Genomic DNA, 26,212 nt, shown 5'->3' on the forward strand with positions numbered 1-26,212 from the left:
ACTTGATGGAGGGGTGGATGTCGTTCTATTGAAGAGTAAAACTGGAATGTGTTGCACAATTTATAGATTGGGGGTGGAGCCCTTTGCACTGCTACAATAGCATTGTGTGCTTGCTGCCATTGGCTTGATGCAAAGCAAGGGGTGGGAAGAAGGTCACTGTCATCAGTCACCTTGATGAAGACACATGCACAAAATAAATGAGAGTTGCTGCTCTTGATAATGCTGTCTCGCTCTGTGTCTGTCTGCAGGTCGGAAATGGATGAGTGCTTCAGTGAGCAGCGTGTCGATGGCAGTGTAGAACCAGCCAATACCTTGGTCGCCAATTACACTCCGAGCTTTTGTCAAGCTGCATCTTGGGACTGTGCGACTACAACAGCCGCGGACAGTGGGGGAAATCCTTCCCGGTCCACTAGCAAAATCTCTACAGAATGTGATGTGGAATCTTCAGGGGCTAGCTCAGCTCATCAGCCACAGAAAAGTTTCTCATCCCTTGATGGTGAGAGTCCCGACCTTTCTGCCTCAGATAGCACTGAGGGGCCCAACCCAAGTGGCCAGCTTGTCCAAACTACTGAAGAAGACACTGATACAATTCAGCCAGCATTCTCTTTGTTTGCTAATGAGAGAGAGAAATCTTGGGGAAGTCCTGCTAACCAAAAGGGGGATGTCTTAACCGAACCTCCTCTGGTCAAAACAGTTGGTCCTTCCAGAGAGGAGCAACCCGATGATGAAGTTCCAGAGTCACCTGCAGCCAATACCTCCAGCCTTTTCTCTTTGCATGTTTCCACTGCAAGGCAGCACTCTCCTCTAAGCCCTGCCTCGATGGAGACGATATATCGATCAGCGGAGAAGACTTTCAGGACAGAGAACCCAGGCAGAACAGAACAAGTAGTGAGGACGAGTTCTGACTCAGAAGGAACATCTAAAAAGCTATGTCTTCCCGAGCATGAGGAAAAGTCCATCTCGAAGGATTCCAGAGAACCAGGGTTGGCTCCAATGGCCAGTGTGTCTGTGGTCAGCAAAGTACAGAATAATGAACCATTAAACAATTGTTCAGAAAATTCCGAAGCCTCTCAGGAAAAGGTTCGGCACCAGAATGAAAATGGGGAGCAAGGAACTGGTGAGCAGCAAATTTGGGAGAGCAAACAGTTGGCAGTAGAAATTGGAACAACCTGCAGAGAGTCAGCAATGGTTTCTGTGGCAGGAGCAGAGGAAACCTTGGAGGCACAAGTTAACATTCCAGACAAGCATGAGGTCAGTAAGCTCCAGGGCATTGGTATGGATTGCCAGCTGCAGTACGCCAAACCAGTCCTGAAACCAGCAACAGAACCAGCCTCAGGCAGAGTGCACAATGGTGAGGAGGATCTCAAGATGACGAGTGCTGAGGTTGTTGGAGCCTTTGGTGAGCCACCTCTTTACACATGCACTAAGTGCAGTGTCTACTTCCAGGACAAGGAGTTCTTGCACAGGCACATGCTCGACCACTTTGACGTGCATAGTGGTGAGGGCTTGGGTGGAGGGCTCCGCCCGTTCAGCTGCCAGGAGTGCGGCCATTGCTTCTGCGACCCGGCCTCCCTTCAGTCCCACATGAGTCTTCACCAGGCTCGCCGGGCGAGTTTCATGGAGGCCATACAGGAGCTGGCAGAGCCTCGGGGGAAGGAGCATGGAGTGAGGCCCCAATGCCCCCAGTCGAGGTTTGGCGCTGACTTGTCCATATCGGTCGAGGAGCACGTAGAAACACATGCCCATGCAGACCCCCACACTCGAGAGGTCCAGGTGGCCACAGCTGATCTCCGGGACCATGCATTGCTTTACCATCCAGACTCTTTTAGGGACGGCAAGACTCTGACCTTGTCCAATCCCAGGATGCTACCACAAGCCAGCAAAATTAACCTGCACACAGGCAAGGAATATCCATCCATCAGACGAGACGAGATGGGTTGTGTGAAGTACGGCCAACAGTCCCTGTATCAACAGAAGGCGAGCTGCCCCTTAAGCAGTTCCGCTTGGCTCTCTGCTGATCAAGAATCTGAAGATCTACATGCTCAGCCCGACAAACGTGAAATCCCTCAAAAGTTTCCATTGAGTAGTTTGGATCCTCAGCCGGAGAGAGGATCGCTGCCTTCTGTGGCCAAAAATCCATGTCAATATCAGGCCAAGCATCTTGTGCTGAAAGGGGATTGGAAGAGCAAAATGGCACTCGAGACCTCGGGAAACAAGTTCAAAATGCACTCACTCGTTGGGACGGCCAATAAGGTCTGGCCACATAATGTGCAACACAGGTCACCGATGAGCCCATGCCAACGCCTGGGTGTGCACAACGATACAAGACTGACCATTTTCACCCTACCTGAAGGAAGTCGTCATCCACCAAAAGGGGCAAATAATCCCACTGCTGACTTGCCACGGAAGGAAATAGAGGTGGGAAGCGAAGGCGGTACAACCCTGGGAAGTGCCTTGACTTACAGGAAAGTAATCATTGATCACTTCTCATCTAAGATGACTAGCAATGGGCCTCCAGTCCCCAAGGCCATCGTGTCAGGGAATATGGAGGTAGCTACAGGAAATAGAATGTCTAATGTTTTGATAGAGACAGAGAACCTCAGCCAAAAGACCTCGGGGTGCACAGAGCACATTAATATTGCATGGAGCCTGTGCGACAAGAGAAGAAGGAAGTCTGGAGAACTCTCTGCAGCCTCCTGCAGGCCCAGAGTGGTGAAGAAACACACAAAGGAGATTCTGGAGACTGTCAACATCCCCACGGACCTTCTAGTCACTCAGCGACAGCAATTAGTGAGGATGACGCCTTTAATATTGCTTGATAAAATGGAGACCCAGCCAGAAAGCAAATTAACTAATGATGACCAGGACTTGGAATCATCTTCCGAACTCAGGGACATCCATCCACAGAATGCACCTGTAAATGGCCTACCATGGGAACAAACTGAAACCCATTCAATTCACAAACCTCCAAATGACCTTTCTCAACTTGAACCCATGGAATCCCGTTCATGTTGCAAATCTGACAGGAGTCATTCACAACCCAAGTCCATTGAAAGCTGTTCATGTGAGCCAACAGAAAACCAATCGCTTTGCAAATCCTTAAACAGCCACCATCAATACGCATCCCTGGAAAACCATTCATGTGAATCGATGGAAACCCATTCCCAACACAACCCCATTAACAGTCATTCCCTGCCTGAGAAAACTCCTTTGCGTTGTGAATCCACCTGCACCAATCCACAACGCGACTCTTTGGGCAGCCGTTCACAGCCCTATCCCTTCTCCGAAGAGGATTCTTTTCCTGAAATACAGGCAGACAGAAACATCTTCTGGGAGGTACCCAGTGAAGAACTGACAATAGATCTAATGAAAAAATCGAAAGATCTCTTGAGCAGGAATTTATTGCACATGTTTCCACTGGAAGAGAGGGAGTGTCCATACTGCCCTGATAAATTCCACACAGGGATAGGTTTGGCCAATCACGTACGAGGACACCTTAAACGAGTTGGCATTAGCTACAACACGCGCCATTTTGTTAGTGCAGAGGAAGTCACAGCTATTGAAAAGCAATTCTCATTGCAGAAGCTGAAGAGGAAAGGTACAATTTTTGTTGCTTGCATCGTGCTATAGAACCATAAAACATTACAGCACAGAAACAGGCCATTTGACCCTTCTAGTCTGTGCCAAACTATTTTCCTGCCAAGTCCCTCTAATCTGCACCCAGTCCATAGCTCACCATAACTCTCCCATCCATGTACCTGTCCAAATTTCTCTTAAATGTTAAAATTGGCAGCTCATTCAACATTCCCACCATTCGCCGTGAAGAAGATTCCCCCTATGTTCTCACTAAACTTACCCCTTTCGCACTTAACCCATGTCCTGTGGTTTGTATCTCACCTACCCTCAGTAGAAAAAGCCTACCTACATTTATTCTGTCTGTTCCTTTCATAATTTTAAATACTTCTATCGAATCTCGCCAGACCTCGTAATTTTAAATACTTGTGTCGAATCTCCCCTCATTCTTCTATGCTTCAGGGAATAAAGTCCTAACATGTTTAACCTTTCCTTGTAACTGATTCCTGAAGTCTAAGCAACATTTTGGTAAATCTTTTCACTTTTTCAATCTTATTGATAACTTTCCTGCAGTTAGGTGACCAAAACTGCACACAATACTCCAAATTTGGCCTCACCAATGTCTTGTACAACTTTACCATAACTTCCAACTCCTATTCTCTCCCTTATCCACTTTATTACCTCCTGTAGGTCTGTGCTTCTCTCCCTGCCTGTGTTTCACCCCACCCCGGCCGCCATTTTGTTTTGGCATCTCCCTACACTTAGCTCCTACATTGATGAAGGGCCCAAGCCTGAAACATAGGTTATGTATCTGGTGAAAACTGATGAAAATAGTCACTGTCTACTTACTTTACCAGTAGTATCTCCAAAACTTCAATTCACCTACTAAGCACTAGAGAATAGAATGTTGGAATCCAGATTCAATTGCAGCAGATTTCTGTTCCCCTCTCCATGAGCTGTCCTTCCTAAGGTGTAGTGTTGAGAACTGAACGGTGTGCCCTGGGTGCGCTACACTCAGCGTCCTGGCCGCACTCTGCCAAGCGCCTTGGCACAGTTCTTGTATTTTTTATCTTTATAGAGTTGGGGGTTTGGATACTGGAGCAGAAATAAAACTGCCGGAGTAACTCAGTGTGTCGAGCAGCATCTGTGGGGGAAAAATTGTGGAAATTTCAGGTTGGGACCCTGCATCACCTGATTGTTTTTTGATCCAGGTTCGGACATGTGCAGGCACTCGTGTCTTCAGTTGTGGATGGTGGGATGAGTTGTGGTTTGGGGGAAATTTGCAGGGGCAAGTGTGACTGAGTGTCCATGTAAGTGTCAATGTTTGTGGGGGTGGGGGGAGAATATTTAATCCACACGGAGAGCAACTTTGTTGCACTGCTTCCCTTCTCAGCTCTGAAGTTCCGTGGCGGTGTGGTGGAGAAGTGCAACTTGTGCGGTGCCAGTTTCGATTCACGGGCGGGCATGTCGAGCCATGCGCGTGCTCACCTGCGAGAGCTCGGTGTTGTCACCTGGAGTGCTACCAGCTCCCCCATTGACCTGTTGAACGAGCTCCTTCAGGACCAGCTCCCCCCTGGCCCAGCTGACGGCCAGCCCGCCACTGATGCTACCTCGAGGAGACTCCCCAACCACCGATCAGGAGCGGCGACAGCAGTTCCAGAGGCTTCAAGCCCCCACCTTCTGGGGAAACCCTTCACGTCCGTCAACCACAGTTCACCACCACAGAGGAACAAGGGTGAGTAGCACTGAATATTATGCCTGTGTGCAATATTGTGAACTCTGCTTTAATACTCCAAGATGACCCATCTCTTCCAGAACTACACATGCTGATTTTAGTGTCACAATTAGCCTTGTTTAAACAAAAAAGTAGAATATTGTTCCAAGAAAAGTGCTCTTCTCTCTTCTTCTTGCACTCTGTTTAATATCACCATACTTGTTATCTTTTAGGATCTGAACATACTGTACATGGGGTGGCACAGTTAGGATAGCGGTTAGCACAACACTGCTACATTTGCCAGGGATCAGGGTTCGAATCTCACAATGTCTGTGAGGAGTTTGTGCATTCTCCCCGTGACTGTGTGGGTTTCCTCTGGGTGCTCTGGTTTCCTCCCACCTAAAACATACTGGAGATGTAGGTCAGTTGGATATAATTGGGTGTCACAGGCCTGTGGGCCAAAAGGGCCTGTAACAGTGCTGTAGGTCTAAATTTTTTTTTAATTAAAAATTCCTCAACTGCACTTGAATCAATACTCAAGTCAGCACTTCCTGCTCATTCTCTCTGTGGCTGTCAGAGCTCTCCCTTTCAGCTTCTCTTCTCCACATATGACACGATTGGTATGTAGACACTTGGATTATCTACTGCCCAGCAACTTTTCCTTCCTAACGAGGATACTTGGGTCTTGAGATTCTGTGTTGAAGAAAATCTCCAGATTGGCATTTTGAAAGGGGAGTTCTCACTGGTGTAGTTGCCAATATTGACTCCTTAACTAATATCACAAGCAGATCAAAAACTCAAGTTTATTATCATCCAATTGTAGAAGTAAAAACTGGATCAAGCAGTGTTCTCGGGATACTGGCCGTTATCATGTTACCTTTTTTGAGATGTTACAGTGTGCAAATAAGCCAATTCTTTTCCAACATTGCAACAGCAACTATAAAAATGTATTTTTACCACAGTCATCTCAGGGTTATTAAGGTCATTTAATACCGTCAGGCAAACAGGCAAGGCTACTGGCCACCATTATGTCAACCTTCTACAGGAGCTCCATCACAGGCCGGCTACATCACAGTATGGTACGGTTGTTGCATGCCATTGGATCGGAGGTCAATCCACAGGACCGTAAGAGTTGCAGACGGGGTCACTACTGCCCCCCTCCCCCACCCACCCCCAACCCCCATTAATGTGATCTACCTGGATTGTTGACTGATGAAATACTTGTTCAGCAACTGTATTGTTTATGTGTGTTATGTCTGGTTGGTTGTCCTTTTTTGCACTGAGGATCAGAGAACGCTGTTTTGTCAGGTTGTACTTGTACAATCAGATGACAATAAACGATTTGACAATATATTTTGCAATAGTTAAGAACTTCCCAGGACTTTTCAAAATGTTTCACGGGATATGTGCCTAAAGACACTTGGCCCTCGCAGTCCATGCCTGTGTTTATGTTCCAATTAAGCCCCCTCTTGTCTTTCCCCATCTCACTCTATCAGTGTGACCCGCTAACCTCTTCTCCCTCATCTACTAATCCAACCTCCCTTTAATGTATCTATTCTATAAGATCTGACCACACCCTGTGGGAGTGAGTTTCAGATTCTAAGTGTTCTTCAATTGTGGATACAAGGAGAGATTGGCCAAGGATTGTGTTCTCTAGAGTTGTAGGCTGAAGGATATGACAGAAATATATCAAATTATGCGGGTTAATAGGCAGAAGTGTCAAATAACAGAGGTTTAAGGTGAGGGGTGGGAAGTTTAAAGGATATTTCCAAAGCTAGTTCTATTACTTAAGGAATGATAGGTGTGAAATACAAAAGTTTGCAGGTGCTGTGAATGCAGTAAAAACACAAATACTGGAGGAACTCAGCCGGTTTCACATCATCTATAGGGCCCTGGGCCCTTCTTCAAGGTATGAGAAAAAGCAGACAGGTGCCTGAATTAAAAAAATGGCAAGGGAGGAGTACAGATTGACAGACAAAAGGTGATAATTGGAGATGGAGACGAGGCCAGGAGAGAGGAAAGGTGACAATTGATGGGGGGAATGTTGGCTCTGTGAATGCAGAGCTGGGTAAAGAAGACAGAGGGAAAAGGGAAGAGAAAGAGAGAGACAGAGCTACAGGAAAAGAAACCTAGGGAATGGGAATATTGGAGGAACTCAGCCGGTCTTGCAGTGTCCAAAGGAGGTAAAGATGTATTACTGACTTTTTGGGCCGGAGCCCTTCTTCAAGGTATGAGCAAAAGGGACGACGAAGGGCTCAGCCCCGAAATATAAGTAATATACCTTTTCCTCCTGTGGACGCTGCAAGACTGGCTGAGCTCCTCCAACATTTCTGTGTTTTTACTACAATCACAGTATCTGTAGACTTTCGTGTTTCACTCAACCTGGAGTGGGGCTGCCAAGAAAGGTAATGGAAGCAGATTCAATAACTTTGTTTAAGAGGCATCTGTTCCAGATGATGGGAGACTGTGGGTACTTGTGTTCATATGATTGAAGGTGGTAAGGGAGGTTGAGAAAGTTTTTATGGCATCCACAATTCTGAGATATTTCAATTGCGGCATTGAGCATATAAGACAGGCAAATCATATTGAACTCTGGTCTAACATCACCTGGAGCATTTGGTTCAGTTTCAATTATCTAATTACACTGGGCAACAAATTTTTTAAAAAGGTTTGCTTCCTGAAAAGAAATTGGGAATTATGATGGACAGCTTCAAGCTGAACACAAAGATAATTTCAGATTTACTGTGTCATGTAGGAAGTTGGAGAAACATTAAATTAGCTTTTATTGAATTTAATATGTTTCAGATTTTCAGATTTATTGTCAGATGCACAAGTAAGAGTCCTTAAATGAGTTTGTCATTGAGGAGACTGTTGGTGGAGGGGGAGCAGCTGTTCCTGAACCTGGCTGTGCGAATGTTGTGGCACTGAAAACTCTTTCCTGATGGCAGCAACGAGAACAGAGCGAGTGCTGGGTGGTGAGGGTCTTTGATGATCGCTGCTGCTCTCTGACGGCAGCATTCCCTGAAGATGCACTCAAAAGTGGGGAGGGTTTTGCCTGTGATGTCCTGGGCTGAGTCCACTACCTTTCGGAGGGCTTAACGCTCAGGGGTATTGGTGTGATGCAGCCAGTCAGCACACTTTCCATCTTGCATCTGAAGAAATTTGCCAGGATTTCTGGAGTCAAACCAAACCTCCATTAACTCCTGAGGAAGTCGAGGCACTGACATGCTTTCTTCATGATTCCATTGGAGTGTTTCATCCAGGAAAGATCCTCCGAGTTAGTGACTCCCAAGAACTTAAATTTGCTCACCCTCTCCACCTCTGATTCCCCAATGATCACTGGATTGTAAACCTCAGGCTTAACTTTCCTGAAGTCACCAATCCGCTCCTTAGTTTTGGTGACAATGAGTGTAAGGTTGTTGTTGGTGCATCATTCAGCCAAGTTTTCAATCTCCATCCTAAATGCTGGCTCATCCCCTTCCTTTGTACAACCCACTACCATAGTATCGTCGGCAAATTTGTAGATGGTATTATTGTCGTACTGAGCCACACAGTCGTAAGTGTAAAGTAAGGAGAGCAGGGGGCTAAGAACACGGACTTGTGGTGTGCCAGTACTGATGGAGATTGTGGAGGAGAAGTTCTTATCAATCTTCATGATTGTGGTCTGGAGCTGAGGAAATCCATGATCCAATTACATAGTTAGGTGTTAACTTCCAGGTCTTGTAGTTTGCTGATCAGTTTTGCAGGGATGATGGTGTTAAATTCTGAACTGTAGTCAATAGAGAGCATCCTGATGTATGCATCTTTGCTATCCAGGTGTTTCCTGTTATTACGATTGGCGAACTGGAATGTATCCATGTCACCACTCAGACAGGAGCTGATAATGCTTCATCACCAACCTTTCAAAACACTTCATCACTGTTGATGTAAGTGCAATTGGTCGATAATCATTACGGTGGGTTACTGTACTCTTCTTGGACACCTGTATAATTGACGCCTGTTTGAAACAAGTGTTTCATCGCATAACAATGCTGACACATTGCATTAGTTCATCTGACCTAAAAATGTTTTTGCTGCTGATTTTTGATAGTACTCAGCATCTGATGCCTCTCATGTCACTGTCCAACAATAGTCGACCAGCATTGATGTATTCCAGTCACCTTGATACCGCTTTTGCATGGTCGCCATGTCCCGGTGAAACCTTTCACCATGTTCATCACTGAAAAAGTCCAAGTGTGAATGCAGATAATGCCCTTCAATGACATGTTGCATTTCATAGTTTTGTAGGCTTGAAGTAGACTTAAAATATAACAGGAAATCACAACAATAAGTAATCGCTAAAATATGATTTTAAAGTGATTTTAGCAGGCCAAAATGATGTCCAGAATGGTTCCTGCAATGAGGGGCTGAGGTTCCAAGTCGTTCTGTTGAGGCCTGGGCAAGGAAGGAGAGTTACTCTGCCTTTCCAACAACATGCTGGTCAGCGAGTCGCCCTCAGCTTATCGATTCTGTACCTTCTCCTGGGCCACCTGTGGCTGGTCTTGTCTCCAAGCCACCAAGAGAGGTTAGGATTGTTTTCTTCAGAGAAAAGACGTATAATTCGTACTAATCCAGCTAACTGTATAAATCTGGAAGAAACATGAAAGCCCCCAGGAAGCTGTGATTGTAGTGAAAAACACCAAAATGCTGGAGAAATTCCTCCCCCCACCCCAAGCAGCATTGTCTGTATACTGAGATTTGCTGCTCTTGCCTCATTCTGCTCAGGCCCAAAACATCGGCACTATACAGTATCTTTGTCTTCTATGGACGCTGAAAGCTCGGCTGAGTTCCTCTAGCATTTTGGTTTGTTTTTGTATAATCTGGAAAAACGCCATCAAACCTAGACCCTTATTGCTCTCAAATAATATTGGAAATGTATATTGGAGCTCAATCAGACTCCAATTCAGGTTGAAAATAACTCGTTGGATTTATCTATATTTATTGTTAAAATAGTTTTTTCCTCTATCTATCAACAAAGCAAGGAAAATATATTAAGGGGTTGGTCTCCTCTAAATCAAAATAACCAGGACACTTCCCCTGTGTAAAAAGCAGACACAGAACGAGTCCCTGAAATATAATGGTTTTCCTCGTCTGTTACTGTTCACTTCTACAGAACCTAATGAATCTGATTGATTTTGGCATTGAACTGAAGACTCTTTGTATAAAGTCTCCCAGGATACAATGCTAAATTCTTTGGACGATGCTGCAGTGCAGTGCACAAAACACATTGAAGCATTCATACTAATTACCTTCAGAGTACCAGGCATTCACAGGATTTGAAACAGTATATAATAACAACTGCCAATCAAGTATTTATTATCATGCAGCCTACAAAGTGCTTCTAGTTGAGTTAATTGGGTTTGTCCATTGTTCATTTTGAAATGCCGAATGATCTGTACTGGGTTCCTCTTTAAAGGCAGTGGTAGTGATTACATCATGTTTATTAAGACATTTCTGAACCACACATCATATTTGGCTTATTTTGAAATCCACATCAATCGTCCAACCTTGTGCATTCTGCGTGGCTTGCACAAATAAGTGCCGTGCCCTCTTCACTCTGTTACCATTGGGGGGAGAAAAGGTACAGGAGCCTAAAGATGAGCACTCAGCGGCACAAGGGCAGCTTCTTCCCCATTGCCATCAGATTCCTGAATGATCAATGAACCAAAGAAACTGTCTTACTTTTTGTGCACTATTTTTAAATTTATTGTTGTAAGTTAGTGTATATGGATGCTTGCACTGTGACGCTACTACAGAACACTGAATTTCGTGACTTGTTCATGACAGTAAATTCTGATTCAATAGTCAGAGTGGTGAATTGTCTTTGTAGCAAGAAAATATCCAATTAAAAATCCATGGCATCACTGCATCTCTCTGAAAACTCACTAAATCCACGTCCTCTCCGAACAAGCAGCACAAGAACACATAACTTGCCTTCATATGGTTTCTTTAATGCGCCAAACATTCCCATGATTCCATTACTGCATTCCCTTGGGAATAGCTAATACTATTGGAACACATCCAATTTCTGACAACTATCTCAAACACACTCCAATGCTGTATTCTGTTCCCAATAACCAATGCATGTTTTGCCTGAATCAGTTCTGGCGCTCAGATTTTAAGTGACTTGTCCTAATATTTCTACCCCTGAAAAATGCAACCATCACATCACTTTACTTTCACCATGCTTTAAAAATATTTGTAATACGAGGTTTCTCCGCGGAAATGAATTTTCTTTCAAGACCAGACGATATCATCCTAGAAATATAAGGGGATTCTAGGACAAGAAGGCATAATTTCAACATAAAAGGGTGTCAATTTAAAACAAAGATGCGGAAAAAATGTCTTTAGTCAGAAGGTTGTGTGTTTGTCAAACTTGATACCACAGGTGCTGTGGAAGTAGGTTGTTGGATGTATTTAAGGCAGAGATTGACAGGCATTTGATTAGTCAGGGCATCAAGGGTTACAGGGAGAAAGGCAGGGAGTGGGTGGATGGATCAGCTCATGATTAGAATGGCAGAGGAGACTCGATGGGCCAATTGGCCTACTTCTTCTCCTATACCTTGCAATAAATTTTGTATCCATACATATTTTCTATCCACTTTACCCATTTCAATTTTTTATTCTCTCTCTTCCCCTCCTTCCTTCTCCTTCTCCTCCTCGACTTTATCTTCAAAAAATTAACTTGTATCTTCCGAAAAGTCTACTTTCATGGGTTTACACATAATAATTCCTTGAAAGTGGCATCACAGGTTTTTTTTTAAATTTTTTAAAATTTTCACACTATGAACCATACTGACCAAAATACACACAAACATTTCCCTCTTTAATATACACAGTGACATTTTCTCCCCTTTTCCCCCCTCCCTTCCCTCCCTCCTTCACCCCCCTCCCCACCCACTCAACATTCAACATATATGATACATTAAACCCATTAAACAATGTCATCACACAATGAAAATAAACAAGAAATTTGTGTCTTCTACTTTTACATACTGGGTCAGTTCATTTCGTCTTCCTCTCCATATAACACGATCTTGGGAAGGCGATGGTCCTCCATTCTGGAGACGTGACCCACCCAGTGCAGCTGGATCTTCAGCAGCATGGACTCGATGCTGTCGGCCTCTGCCATCTCGAGTACTTCGATCTTAGGGATGAAGGCGCTCCAATGAATGTTGAGGACGGAGCGGAGACAATGCTGGTGGAAGCGTTCTAAGAGCCGTAGGTGATGCCGGTAGAGGACCCATGATTCAGAGCCGAACAGGAGTGTGGGTATGACAACGGCTCTGTATTTTAGGTGGTGGAGGTCCGTGGTAGGACTTCTCTGTTGTGTTCCATGTACGGTTCCAAAATTTGTTCGAATACTGTGATGTTATTTCTTAAATTATATGTTAATTTTTCCAAAGGAATACATTTATTCATTTCTATGTACAATTGCTGTATTCTCAGGCTATCTTCTAATTTCCAGGTTTGCATAATACATTTTTTTGCTACAGCAAAAATCTTTTTTGAGCTCCATCCAAATCGAGTCCAAGTTCTTTACTTCTTATATTACTTAGAAGAAAGATCTCTGGATTTTTTTGGTATGTTGCTTTTTGTGATTTTATTTAATACCTGATTTAGATCTTCCCAAAACTTTTCCACTTTCTCACATGCCCAAATTGCATGTACTGTTGTTCCCATTTCCTTCTTACAGCGAAAACATCTGTCTGATACTGTTGGGTCCCATTTATTTAACTTTTGGGGCGTGGTGCATGGCCTGTGTAACCAATTATATTGTATCATGCGTAACTTCGTGTTTATTGTGTTTCTCATAGTTCCGGAGCATAGCTTTTCCCATGTTTCATTCTTTATCTTTATGTTTAGATCTTGTTCCCATTTTTGTTTGGGTTTACAGCTTGTTTCCTCATTCTCTTTCTTTTGCAGTTTGACGTACATGTTTGTTATAAATCTTTTAATTATCATTGTGTCTGTAATCACATATACAAAATTGCTTCCTTCTGGTAACCTCAGCCTTCTTCCCAATTTGTCCTTCAAGTAGGTTTTCAGTTGGTGGTATACAAACATTGTACCATGAGTTATATCATATTTGTCCTTCATTTGTTCAAAGGATAATAATTTATTTCCCAAAAATCAATTTTCTATTTCTTTGATCCCTTTTCTCTCCCATTCTCTAAAGGAAAGGTTATCTATTGTGAAGGGGATTAGTTGATATTGCGTCAATAATCATTTTGGTAGTTGATAATTTGTTTTTTTCCTTTCTACGTGAATCTTCTTCCAAATGTTGAGCAGATGGTGCAGTAGTGGTGAATTCCCATGTTGCACCAGCTTTTCATCCCACTTATATAGTATATGTTCTGGTACCTTCTCCCCTATTTTATCTAGCTCTAATCTGGTCAAATCTGGTTTTTTCCTTGTTTGATAAAAATCTGATAGGTATCTTAATTGAGCTGCTCTATAATAATTTTTAAAGTTTGGTAGTTGTAAGCCCCCTTGTTTGTACCATTCTGTTCATTTATGTAGCGTTATCCTCGGTTTCCCCTCTTCCCATAAGAATTTCCTTATTATATTCTTTAGCTCCTTGAAGAATTTCACTTTTAGGTGAATTGGTAATGATTGGAATAGGTATTGTATCCTTGGGAAGATATTCATTTTAATGCAATTTACCCTTCCGATCAGTGTTAGTGGTAAATCTTTCCAATGTTCTAAGTCAGGGGTGTCAAACTCAAATTCACGGAGGGCCAAAATTAAAAACTTGGACTAAGTCGAGGGCCGAACTAAATATTTATTGAAAATTTTCAACAACATCTGCATGTTTTCTCTTCTTTCAACATATATAATGTTAAACTTTTTCTTATTAAAATAAATGTTTAATAATAGTTTTGGATAAACTCTTTCCAGAAGCATTAACAAATGAGAAATAAAATATTCAATAAATAATATTTCTCTATAGAGGATTTGTCAAATGTTGCTAGTGTGCTGTCGAATAGTAAAATCTGAGGGCTATTGAGAATGTGGGAGAATAACATGATTCCTGAAACAATCAAATGGGTGACTGATTGTGGGCATGAACTCTAGCAGGGTTATTTGCCATGCCCTTTTTCCATTGGTACAGATATCCTTTGACTTGCACACTTTTCAAGTTTTATGCCTAATGAGCTTGTATCCAGGTGCAGGACCATTTTTAACCAGGAATATATTTATCACTGTGACATGAAACTATTGGAAGATCGTTTTATCCTGAGATTAAAGTTCATAATCCTTACTCAGGCCTGTGTGCGGGAGGGCGGAGTTTGCGGGCGATCGGGTTGGACAACGACAGTGCGGGGGCATCGGCTCTCGCTGCAGGGCGGCATCTCGGCGGATCAGCGGCCCCGTCACCTTGAGTCGCGGGTCGGCCTGCGGCAGGGAGGGGGAGTGGGCAACGGTCCTGGCGAGGTCAGGCCCGAGGCCTCCGGTTCCGGGCGCTGGGAAGCTGCCTTGGCTTCCCCTGACACCGGCCAGGCCCCAAAACCAGAGTCCACGGTGAGACCCTGCAACGTAAACAGAGGAGGTGGGGGCGATTAGCGGGCTGACGCCAATGTATTCTGGGATTTGTTGTATTACTGTGCATGCGCTATACTGGCGCGGCGGCCAGCGGGCCACCTCTAATACATTTTTGAAATGATCTTGCGGGCCAAATATAATTATATCGCGGGCCAAATTTGGCCCGCGGGCCAGAGTTTGACATGTGTGTTCTAAGTCATATTGTAATTTCTTCATTAATGGCAGATAATTTAATTTGTATAGATGGCCTAAATTATTATCTAGATGAATACCTAGGTGTCAGATTGCTTGTGTTTGCCATCTAAATGGTGAATCTTTCTTTCTTAAACTTTGTGAAATCCGCATTATTCATTGGCATCACTTCACTTTTATTTGAGTTGATCTTGTACCCCGATACTTCTCCATATTCCTTCAATTTCTTATGTAATTCTTTTATTGATAATTCTGGTTCTGTTAAGTATACTATAACATCATCTGCAAATAGACTGATTTTATATTCCTTCTCTTTTATTTTTATCCCTCTTATTTTATTTTCTGTTCTAATCAGTTCTGCCAATGGTTCTATAGCTAACGCGAACAGTGAGGGAGATAGTGGACATCCCTGCCTAGTTGACCTACTTAATTCAAATTGGTTTGATATATATCCATTTACTGTCACCTTCGCCAATGGTCCCTTATATAATGCTTTAATCCAATTAATATATTTCTTTGGTAGGTTGAACCTCTCTAGTACTTTGAATAAATAATTCCATTCTACTCTGTAATCATACTGTAATTATTGCTGTTTTGCAAGTGGCATCACAGGTTGATGGGGTTGTACATTGGCCTTCCTAAATCAAAGTTTTGAGAACAGGAGTTGGGAAGTGATGTTGAGATTGAATAAGACATTGGTGAGAACAACTTTGGAGTGCAGTATTGTATGCAGTTTTGGTCACCTAACCACAGAAAAGATGTCAATATATTGGAAATTATAGGCCAGTGAGCCTGACGTCATTAGTGTGTAAATTATTAGGTGTTCTAAGAGAATGGATATACAAGTATTTGGATAGCCAGGGACTGATTAAGGATAGTGTCTTAGGTAAACTTATACCTCTCACTTTGTTCGTTTTAGATTGGTCACAGTGTTCAAGCTACCGAAAGAAAATAGACACCCACACCGAGAGCAGTTCAGTTTATACAAGTCTTTATTACTAAATCTAAAGCTGAATTCACACGACAATATGCAAGCCCTTCCCAATTATACTTATCAATGCCTGGACTGGTCCCAATTGCCAAAACGAGGCGACGACTGCACACTTGTAGTAGGTTGTCTGGGCGCCGGTAGCAGCTTCTCCACCTCCCCGGACCAGGACGTTGGTTGGAATCTTAAAGTTCTTCTTGCTGAGAGATGTTGCCACCTCTTGGAGAGTCTCAAACTTCAGCAGTGGGACCATGGCTTATATTACCCAAAAGTTGTTTACTTCAGATCTTATCTCTTTGAACAAATGATTTAATTATTTTCAAGGTCTCCTGACAGTCTGCGACCAACAAAAGACAACTGCATCTCTGGGCCTCATGATGGAAGTTGGATAATGTCTACTGATTCATATGCATCCCTGGGCCCCATGGTGGAATTTAGGTGTGTCTACTTTTTCTTTGGCTTGGCTTCGCGGACGAAGACTTATGGAGGGGGTAAATGTCCACGTCAGCTGCAGGCTCGTTTGTGGCTGACAAGTCCGATGCAGGCAGACACGGTTGCAGCGGTTGCAGGGGAAATTGGTTGGTTGGGGTTGGGTGTTGGGTTTTTCCTCCTTTGCCTTTTGTCAGTGTCTACTAATTCATACGCAACAAGCAGGTTCTCAGCCTTGGCTGCAAAAGTAAGGAACACGGTTTAAATCTTCCATTACATTCCACCCCTTAGTCGCAGCCTGTCACTTATGAGACCTTACAAGCATTTGAGTACAGAAGGAGCGAAAAAGAGAAACTAAAACTATAATAAGCACAAAAATAAACAATAATGCGAGCAACCAACGGAGAATATTGTGGTCCAATCCCCCAGATATACCATTTAACCATGAAAAAGGATTCAAACTATCCTTCTGGGCCATAATACCCAGACACTGAAGCTCACGAACAGATTTTGAAACATGCTTAACAATATCAGATATATTAGTGGATACATCGGGCCGTATCCCCCACGGGCAACTCCCTCGGAACGTCCTCGACATTACAAATCCAATTGCTGGCATCAAAGCAGCGGTTAAGCCAGATCAGCAGGAGCACAAGATGGAGGACCTGGAACAAAGAATATGTCACTCACGATGCCGTAAACGTTCAGTATTTAAACAATCTAAACCATCCTGTCCCTCAATAGCTACCCACCAAGTGTTACCCTGGGCAGTTGTCATTATTTCCCCTTTTACAGGAGGGCCACTACCTGATGGTGCCACCCATACCTTTTGTCCGGCATTCTCTGGCTTGGGAATGGGGGGCAATGACTGTTTTACCTCTGGAATAGGCTGTAGTTCAGAAGCGTGAAGAAGTCGGTGGAAAGGTGTACCTCCCTTCAGAGGGCGATGATTCAAAGTGTCGACTGCCTGCTGCAGCACATGGCACCACCCCTTCAGGGTCCCCAGTGGTGTTAACAAATGAATTTGTTCCTTCAGTAAGCCATTCATTCGTTCAACTAACCCAGCAGCCTGTGGGTAATAAGGAATATGGTGGACCCATAGATACTGTTGTCAGTTGCCCAATCACAGATTGCCTTCCCAGAGAAGTGCGAGCCATTATCAGACTGAATTTCTTCTGGTACATCATAACGAGAAATTAAATGGTTTAGATGAATTAAGGGTGGCATGTCAAAGTGGTAGCAATACGGTAGTTATGGGGGACTTCAACATGAAGGTGGACTGGGATAATCAGACGGGGGCAGGAACACAAGAGAGTGAGTTTATTGAATGTCTACGAGATACTTTCTTGGAGCAGCTAGTGGAGGAACCTACCAGGGGGAAGTCGATACTGGACTTGGTGCTGTGCAGCTAAGCAGAGTTAATAAGTGACCTCGATGTAGGGGAGCCACTAGGGAACAGTGACCATGGTATGGTTACTTTTGAGCTGCAATTAGAAAGGGAAAAAGAAAGGAAGTCGGAAGCATCTGTACTGCAGTTAAATAAAGGGGATTATGCAGCTATGAGGGAGGAGCTAGCCAAAATAAAATGGAAAGATACACTAGCTGGGATGACAACTGGGGGGAAATGGCAGGTATTTTTGGACATTTTTCACAGGATTCAGGACAAATTTATTCCAAAGTGGAGGAAAGGCTCTAGGAGATGCAAATGGCAGCCGTGGCTAACTAATGAAATCAAGTGCAATATCAAATCCAAAGGGAGTAAGTATAAGATAGCGAAGCGGAGTGGGAAGCTAGAGGATTGGGAAACCTTCAAAGAGCATCAGAGGGTAACTAAGAAAGTCATAAGAGAGGGGAAAATGAAGAATGAGAGGAAATTAGCAAATAATATAATGGAGGATAGCAAAAGCTTTTTTAAATATGTGAAGAGGAAGAAATTGGTTCGGTCCAAAATTGGTCCATTAAGAATGGAAAAGGGTGGAATTATTACCGGAAACAAGGAGATGGCTGAGGAATTTAACAAATACTTTGCAACTGTCTTCACCAAGGAGGATATAGGTTATGGTCAGTTAGGGGGTAGTGGTCATGCAGTATCAAGAGACTTGGGGAACTTTCCTGGGGAACTAGGGGATCTAATGGATATCCGGATCCAGAAGCAAGAGGTTGTGAGTAAATTGTTGGGACTGAGGGCTGATAAATCCCCAGGGCCTGATGGGCTGCATCCCAGGGTGCTTAAAGAAGTTGCTATGGAAATTGTGGAGGCACTGGTCGACATTTTCCAAAGTTCCATAGATTCGGGGGAGGTCCCTGAGGATTGGAGAGTGGCTGATGTGGTGCCGATTTTTAAGAAGGGAGGGAGGGAGGAAACGGTAAATTATAGACCGGTCAGCCTGACATCAGTGGTGGGGAAGATATTGGAATCTATCATAAAAAGAGTAATAACAGAACACTTAGGCAGAAATAATAGTATAAGGGCTAGTCAGCATGGATTCCATAAGGGTAAGTCATGCTTGACTAACCTTCTGGAATTTTTTGAGGATGTGACAAAGAGGGTGGACTCGGGAGAGCCAGTGGATGTGGTGTATTTGGACTTCCAGAAGGCCTTTGATAAGGTAGCACACGGGAGACTAGTGGGCAAGATTAGGGAGCATGGTATTGGAGGTAAGGTGCTGACATGGATAGGAAATTGGTTAAGAAATAGGAAACAAAGGGTTGGAGTAAGCGGGTCTTTTTCAGGATGGCAGGATGTAATGAGTGGAGTGCCGCAGGGATCGGTATTGGGTCCTCAGTTGTTTGTAATTTATGTAAATGATTTGGATGAGGGGATTATTAATAACATGAGCAAATTTGCAGATGACACTAAACTGGGTGGCGGTGTGAGGAAGATGTCAGGAAAATGCAGAGGGACTTGGACAGGTTGGGGGAGTGGGCTGCTGAATGGAAGATGACGTTCAATGTGAGCAAATGTGAGGTTATCCATTTTGGGGGCAATAATAGGAAAGCTGAGTATTATTTAAATGGAGACAAGCTAGGGAGTGGGGAGGTGCAAATGGATCTGGGTGTACTTGTTCACCAGTCACTGAAGGCTAACATGCAGGTTCAGAAAGCTGTGAAGAAGGCAAATGGCATGTTGGCTTTCATAAAGAGGGGATTGGAGTATAGGAATAGAGACGCCCTTCTGCAGTTGTACAGGGCCCTGGTGAGACCCCACCTGGAGTATTGCGTCCAGTTTTGGTCTCCATTTTTGAGGAAGGACATACTAGCTATAAAGGGTGTGCAGCGCAGATTTACAAGGTTAGTTCCAGGGATGGCGGGGTTGACATATGCTGAAAGGCTAGAAAAACTGGACGTATCCGATGGAGTTTAGAAGGATGAGGGGGGACATGATTGAGGTATACAAAATCATCAGGGGGATAGACAGGGTGAAGTCGGATTACTTGTTCTCAATGATGGGGGAGACGAGGACTAGAGGGCATAGTTTAAGAATACAGGGTAGGCCCTTTAGGACGGAGATGAGAAAACATTTTTTTACCCAGAGAAGTGTGAATCTGTGGAATGCTCTGCCACAGAGGGTGGTAGAGGCAGATTCGCTGATTATGTTCAAAAGAGAGTTAGATAAGACTCTAGTGGACAAAGGAGTTAAGGGTTATGGGGATAAGGCTGGAAAGGGGTACTGATGGTAGTGATCAGCCATGATCTGTAAAATGGCGGTGGTGGCTCGACAGGCCAAAGGGCCTACTCCAGCTTCTATTGTCTAGTCCTTGGATAGTGCTAGCTTGGTCAGCCGTCTTGGTGGGAAAAGCAAAAACCAGGCCCGAAAAGGTGTCAACATTACTAGGATGTAACATTTACCCATACAGTCTGGCTTGGGGCCTATGTAATCAATTTGCCAGACCGCAGCTGAGCGATCTCCCTGTCTTATTCAGCCATGCGGACCAGGAGGAATGGTGCAGGACTTCACAAGCTGGCATGCTGGGCATGTACGCGTGACCATGCGGACATCGTCCTGATGGACGGGTAAGGCATGTGTACGGGCCCACATAGCTGATCCCTTCTCCCCCAAATGACCACTCTGTTCGTGTGCCCATCGAGCCAGGGGAACAGTATCGGCGTGGCTGATAGTGGCAAGCTGATCTGCTACTGCATTATGTTGTGCCATGTTCGTCATCTCATTGGTATGGGCATCAACGTGATATACGGTTATCTCACGATGATGGGAAGCATCCCACAACAGCTGCCACAAGTGTTTGCCCCATACTGGGCGGTCATGTACCAGCCAGTCATTCTTTTGCCAATCAGGCATCCATACCACTAGTCCATTAGCCACCGCCAGGAATCAGTAAACAAGCGAAGAGGGTGATCATGGGGGTCTAGTGATAAAGTGACTGCCTTCAACTCAGCATACTGACTGGAGCCACCATCCCCCTCCTCCAATAAGTGAGTTCCTGACCTGGGATGGTAAGCCATTGTCTTCCACTTCTGCTTTCCTTGCATCCACCGGCTGCTACCATCAGTAAACCAGGCATCCTCTTGTTCTGCTGGAGTGAGCGAATCATATGGTGTACCCCACTGAACTGGTGAAGGGGATAAGGGAGGGGGCAAGGTGGGTTCAACGTCTTCATGACGAGACGGAAGATTAGCCACCTGTTCATGTATGCGGCCCACCCCTTCAGGCCCTCTGGTTGCACGACTCTGAATATACCACTTCCATTTAACAATAGAAGACTGCTGAGCCCGCCCGATCTTTAGGTTAGTGTCATTAGCCAGGACCCAGTTCATTATTGGAAGTGCAGGTCACAATTGAACATCTGCATCGCCTGTCATTCTTTCAGTTTCCAGCAGGGCCCAGTAACAGGCTAGTAACTGTTGTTCAAAAGCAGAATAACGAGTGGCAGCCTCGGGCATGGTACGTGACCAAAATCCCAGTGGGACTCGGTGGCCCTCTTGTTTCTGCCAGAGGCTCCAGGATGCCACATCATCAGTAACGGAGACCTGTAGTTTGTAGGGGGTATCTGGGATGCGGGGAGCAATGGGCAGGGCCTGAAGAATAGCCTGCTTGGCGGATTGGAATGCCCTTTCCTGATCGTCACCCCATGCAAAGTCTGTTTTCTTTCGGGTAACCTTATATAGAGGACGTAAAAGCAATGCCAAGTGTGGAATATGGCATCGCCAGTATCCCAATAACCCCAGAAAACGCTGGGTCTCTTTTGTTAGTAGGAGTGGCCAAGACTGCGATCTTATTGCGAACTTTATCGGGAACCACCTGTTCTCCAGCAATGCCACTGAATTCCAAGGAAGATAACTGTCTGGGACGGGCCCTGTACCTTGGCGGGGTTAATGGCCCACCTTCTTTGCATCAGGGTATCTTGGATACTCTCCATACCTTCCTGTACCATCTCTTCCATGGCCCCTTGGATCATCACATCATCAATATAACGGTGAATTGAGAGAGAAGGCGATACTGGCACCATCTCCAAATCACGGCCAATTAGGCTGTGGCAAATAGTGGGAGAGTGTACATAGCCCTGAGGGAGGTGGCTGAAGGTATACTGATGCCCCTTCAAGGTAAAGGTGAAATGATCCTGTGAGACCTCATCTATAAGAATACTGAAGAAGGCATTAGCGAGATCAATGACAGCATACCATGTTCCTGAGTTCCCAGTAGCAATGTTTTCAATAAGGGTGCACTTGATGGGTCTAACTTCTCATCCCAACTAATGGGTGGTCCCAACAAAGACAGGGTATTGCCAACATGCCAAACCCATCGTCTTTGGAAGTCCATCCCGGAATCAAGAACTGCTCAGGGCTCACCTCTTTCTTTCAGCGAAACATCTTGAGACCAACCCTGCTCTCTGCGCCAATTTTCTTGGGCAACAGCACGGCCTGGATATTCAGCACGGCCTGGATATTCAGCAACACCCCGCCCTGAGCGATGGTCACCCTTCCCAGCAGCTTGTTGAGCTCCTCATTGTTGCGGACGGCCAGCTGCAGGTGTCTGGGGATGATGTGTGTTTTGTTATCCCGGGCCGCGTTGCCGGCCAGCTCAAGGATTTCAGCCGTCAGATACTCGAGCACAGCAGCCAGATAGACCGGGGCTCCGGCGCCCACCCGCTCAGCATAGTTGCCTTTTCTCAGGTGCCTGTGAACACGGCCCACCGGGAACTGCAGTCCAGCCCGGGACGAGCGGGACTTGGGTTTGGATCGAGCTTTGCCTCCTTTCCCTCGTGCAGACATTTCCACAAACTTTGCATAGCCAGGGACTGATTAAGGATAGTCAACATGGCTTTGTGCATGGTAGGTTGTGTTTAACCAATCTGATAGTTTTTCGAGGAGGTTACCAGGAAAGTTGATGAAGTAAAGGCTGTGGATGTTGTCTACATGGACTTTAGTAAGACCTTTGACAGGGTCCCACATGAGAGGTTAGTCAGAAAGGTTCAGACACTCCATATTCACGGTGAGGAACTAAACTGGATTTGACATTGGCTGGACCGTAGAAGCCAGAGAGTGGTGGTGGATGATTGCCTCTCAGACTGGAGACCTGTGGTGTGCCTTAGGAAATGTTGCTGGGACCATTGCTGTTTGTCATCTACATCAATGATCTGGATGATAATTTGGTCAATTGGATCAGTGAGTTTGCAGATGGGAGGTTTTGTAGACAACGAAGAAGATTTTCAAAGCTTGCAGAGGGATCTGGATCAGGTGGAAAAGTGGCAGATGGAATTTAATGCAGACAAGTGTGAGAGTGTTGCATTTTAGAAGGCAAACCAAAAAGGACATGCATTGTAAATGCTAGGTGTGTAGTGGAACAGCGGAATTCCCTCAAAATGGCGTCACAGGTAGATGGGGTTGTAAAGAGAGCTTTTGGCATAATGGCCATCATAAATCAAAGTATTGAGTGTAGGAATTGGGGTGTTATGATAAAACTGTTTAAGACATTGGTGAGACTATATTTGGAATATTATATGCAGTTTTGATCACCTAACTACAGGAATGATAACAATAATCTATAAAAAGTGCAGAGAAGATTTACTCTGATTTTGCCTGGACTTCAGGAACTGAGTTACAGGGAAAGGTTAAATAGGTTAAGACTTTATTCTCCTTTTCCAGTTGTTAATGTTGCGATGGTAGAAGAGGCATGTTCAGGATTTAACAAGAACATAAAAGTTCAAAACTACATTTTTTATAACTTTGAATTTGTTTCTGTAACCAATATCTATACCTTTCTCTCTTGATTTAACCAGTATGATCTAACCCTGCTAGTCACCATTGTCATGGAGTTCCAATGGCATTTTGTATTACTCTGTGTATGTCTACCGTTAGAATCAGAATTTATTGTCATGAACAAGTTACAAAATTTGTTGTTGTACCCTTAGAGGGAATTTAAATAAACAAGCAGCTATGAATATTTTTTGACCCCTCAAACAGGTTCTTGTTGTATCAATAGAAAGAGAAATATGAAAGGGGGCACATCTTCAATCATATCTACTGTCCTGTTTTGAAGCTAGGATTGAATCAAGTGTAACTGAAGAGGTGTGTCTGTGGAAACTTTAGAAACTGCAAATTCCAACAATCTTCCACTCAATTTGCAGCAGATGTCAATCTTTCAACACTATTGTCTCTCGTGGACTTTCATTTCACATGCACATCCAGATTTCCCTGTGGAACCATTCTTCCCACGTGAGGCTCATTGGGCTAATCAGCACCTCCCTAGAACATCACAGCTGTGTCAGAATACAAAAGCCTACACTGTTGCTTCATCCTAATGCTGAGGAAGTACAGCACTGTTCAATTGAAAGCCCTTCTGATCTCTTGGACATGAAAGATATGGGAACTGCATTTCATAGAAGAACAGGGAGGGAGTTAACAATGGCATCATTCAGTCATCCTCACAAAATAGATTATAAAATGATTATCATCTGACCTCATTGAGAAACTTGATTGCCTCGTTTCCTACATCTCAGCGGTGATTGTTTCAAAATTTCTGTTTTGGATGACTTTGTATTCATTTTCAGTACGATGGCAAGACATATTACATATTCCAATTTGCCCTTCAGTGAGTAGTTTGTTGTTGAGAGAGTTTTGGGATCTGGACCCAGTGACAGTGAAGGAGCGGCAAAGAGAGCCACTTTGTAAATGTGTCATTTTCAAGTCAAGACAAGCCACCTTTATTTGTCGTTCATACCGTAACTGCTAACCCAATGCACAGTAAGGGCGAGATAATGTTTCTCCAGGTCCATGGAGCAAATTTACATAAATAAGGGTTAAATATTAAAACACAATATAATAAAAATCCATGATATACTAGTGCACATATGTTTTTGGAATTGAGGAGCCTGATGGCTTGGGGTAAAAAAAACCTGTTGCACAATCTGGATGTGTGGGCCCAAATGCTACGGTACCTCCTTCCAGATGGCAGAAGGGAGAAAAGTTTACAAGAAGGGTGTGAAAAGCCCTTCACAATGTTATTTGCCTATCTTTAACTGGGTCCTTTTAAAAATAATTTAGCCTGTTATTTAAAATTGTTTATGAAATATTGGTGTTGATGACGAAGTGAGCATTCATTATACATTGCTTGTCAAGTATTGAAGATGGGTTTCAGATGCCACTTTGATCACCTGCAGTGTGTGCAGTGAAGATAATCCCACAGCACTTGATGTTGTATTAGGATTCCAATTCAAGACCCAATACCAAGTTGGGTTGCAGTGTCTCAAGTCCATTAGAGCACAAGATTAAAACGCAAAAGTCTGCAGACACTGTGGCTGAAGTAAAAACACAATGCTGGAGAAACTCAGCAGGTCAGTCAGTGTACTTTAAAGCAATGTAGCCAATGTTTCGGCCCTGAGCCTTTCATTAATGTATGAACAAAATGTAAACAGGCACCCGAACAAAATAGTGGGAGGGAGGGACACAGAACAGCTAATGTGATGCTGATCAATGCTCTCTCACTAAAATTTAAGAGAAAAAAATTGTAGATGTAGAAACTCCATCTGCTGAAGGTAAGAACCTATGGTAAATGGAGGAGGAGTTTTAAAGAGTTCTTGTACAATATTCTCACTCATTTCTGGAAAATAATCTTTAAGCTACACTCAAGAAAGCGCCATTTCTTCAGCTTGTAGATGCTGTTTTTAGGAAAAAAGTTCATCTGGTGTTAGGATGGGATATACAGCTCCTGAAATTTTATCTTCCAGATTTGATTTGAAATACTGTACAAAATGGCTGCTGTGTTCGGCAGACTGGACAGCGGTGAGTAGAGCCTTTTCCAATTCATTTTAGAAATATTCTGAGAGGCTTACATCATTTCGTAAAAATAAAACAAACTGGATTGTTTAGTTTAAAGAGTGTGTCTCAACTACAATGGGAAACAGCATGGCTCTTTTGACTATTGGCATCAACTTGTGGGAAATATGGGCACCAATGTTTGCACAATATTCCATCCAAAGTAGGACAAAATAATAAATCGAAACATGGTTTCAGTGATGTAAGTCGAGGGATAATTATTGGTCAGGCTGTGCTATAATTAAAGAATATTTTGAAATCTCACTCAACTTCTCAAATGTTTTGGCTGCAATGTGCAGAAGCTCCATCCTCCTTGTTTCAGAAAATTTTGAGTTCAAATCCTAATCCAGATACCAAAATCTAAACTTGCTATATTGAGCTGAGTTTGGAGATGTCATTCTGATGAAGACCTGCTTACCTCTTGGAAAGATGTGGAAGATGCTCAATGAAGAATGGAC

General features: G+C 43.9%; 1 protein-coding gene across 7 annotated transcripts in view; it reads left to right on the forward strand.

The window, feature by feature from the left end:
* Positions 1-26,212, forward strand: part of LOC138758413 (protein Wiz-like) — a 133,629-nt gene that overhangs the window by 33,660 nt on the left and 73,757 nt on the right. For all 7 annotated transcript variants that reach the window (XR_011354274.1, XM_069927289.1, XM_069927291.1 and 4 more), the window contains exons 6-7: positions 249-3,598; positions 4,967-5,308. Coding sequence is in view for 6 of the 7 variants with exons in the window: in XM_069927289.1 (XP_069783390.1) it covers positions 249-3,598; positions 4,967-5,308 (3,692 nt within the window). In the remaining variant the exon portion in view is untranslated. The remainder of the gene's footprint in view (positions 1-248; positions 3,599-4,966; positions 5,309-26,212) is intronic.

This window comes from Narcine bancroftii, chromosome 3 (genome assembly GCF_036971445.1).
Source record: "Narcine bancroftii isolate sNarBan1 chromosome 3, sNarBan1.hap1, whole genome shotgun sequence".
In the NCBI taxonomy this organism is placed as follows: domain Eukaryota; kingdom Metazoa; phylum Chordata; class Chondrichthyes; order Torpediniformes; family Narcinidae; genus Narcine; species Narcine bancroftii.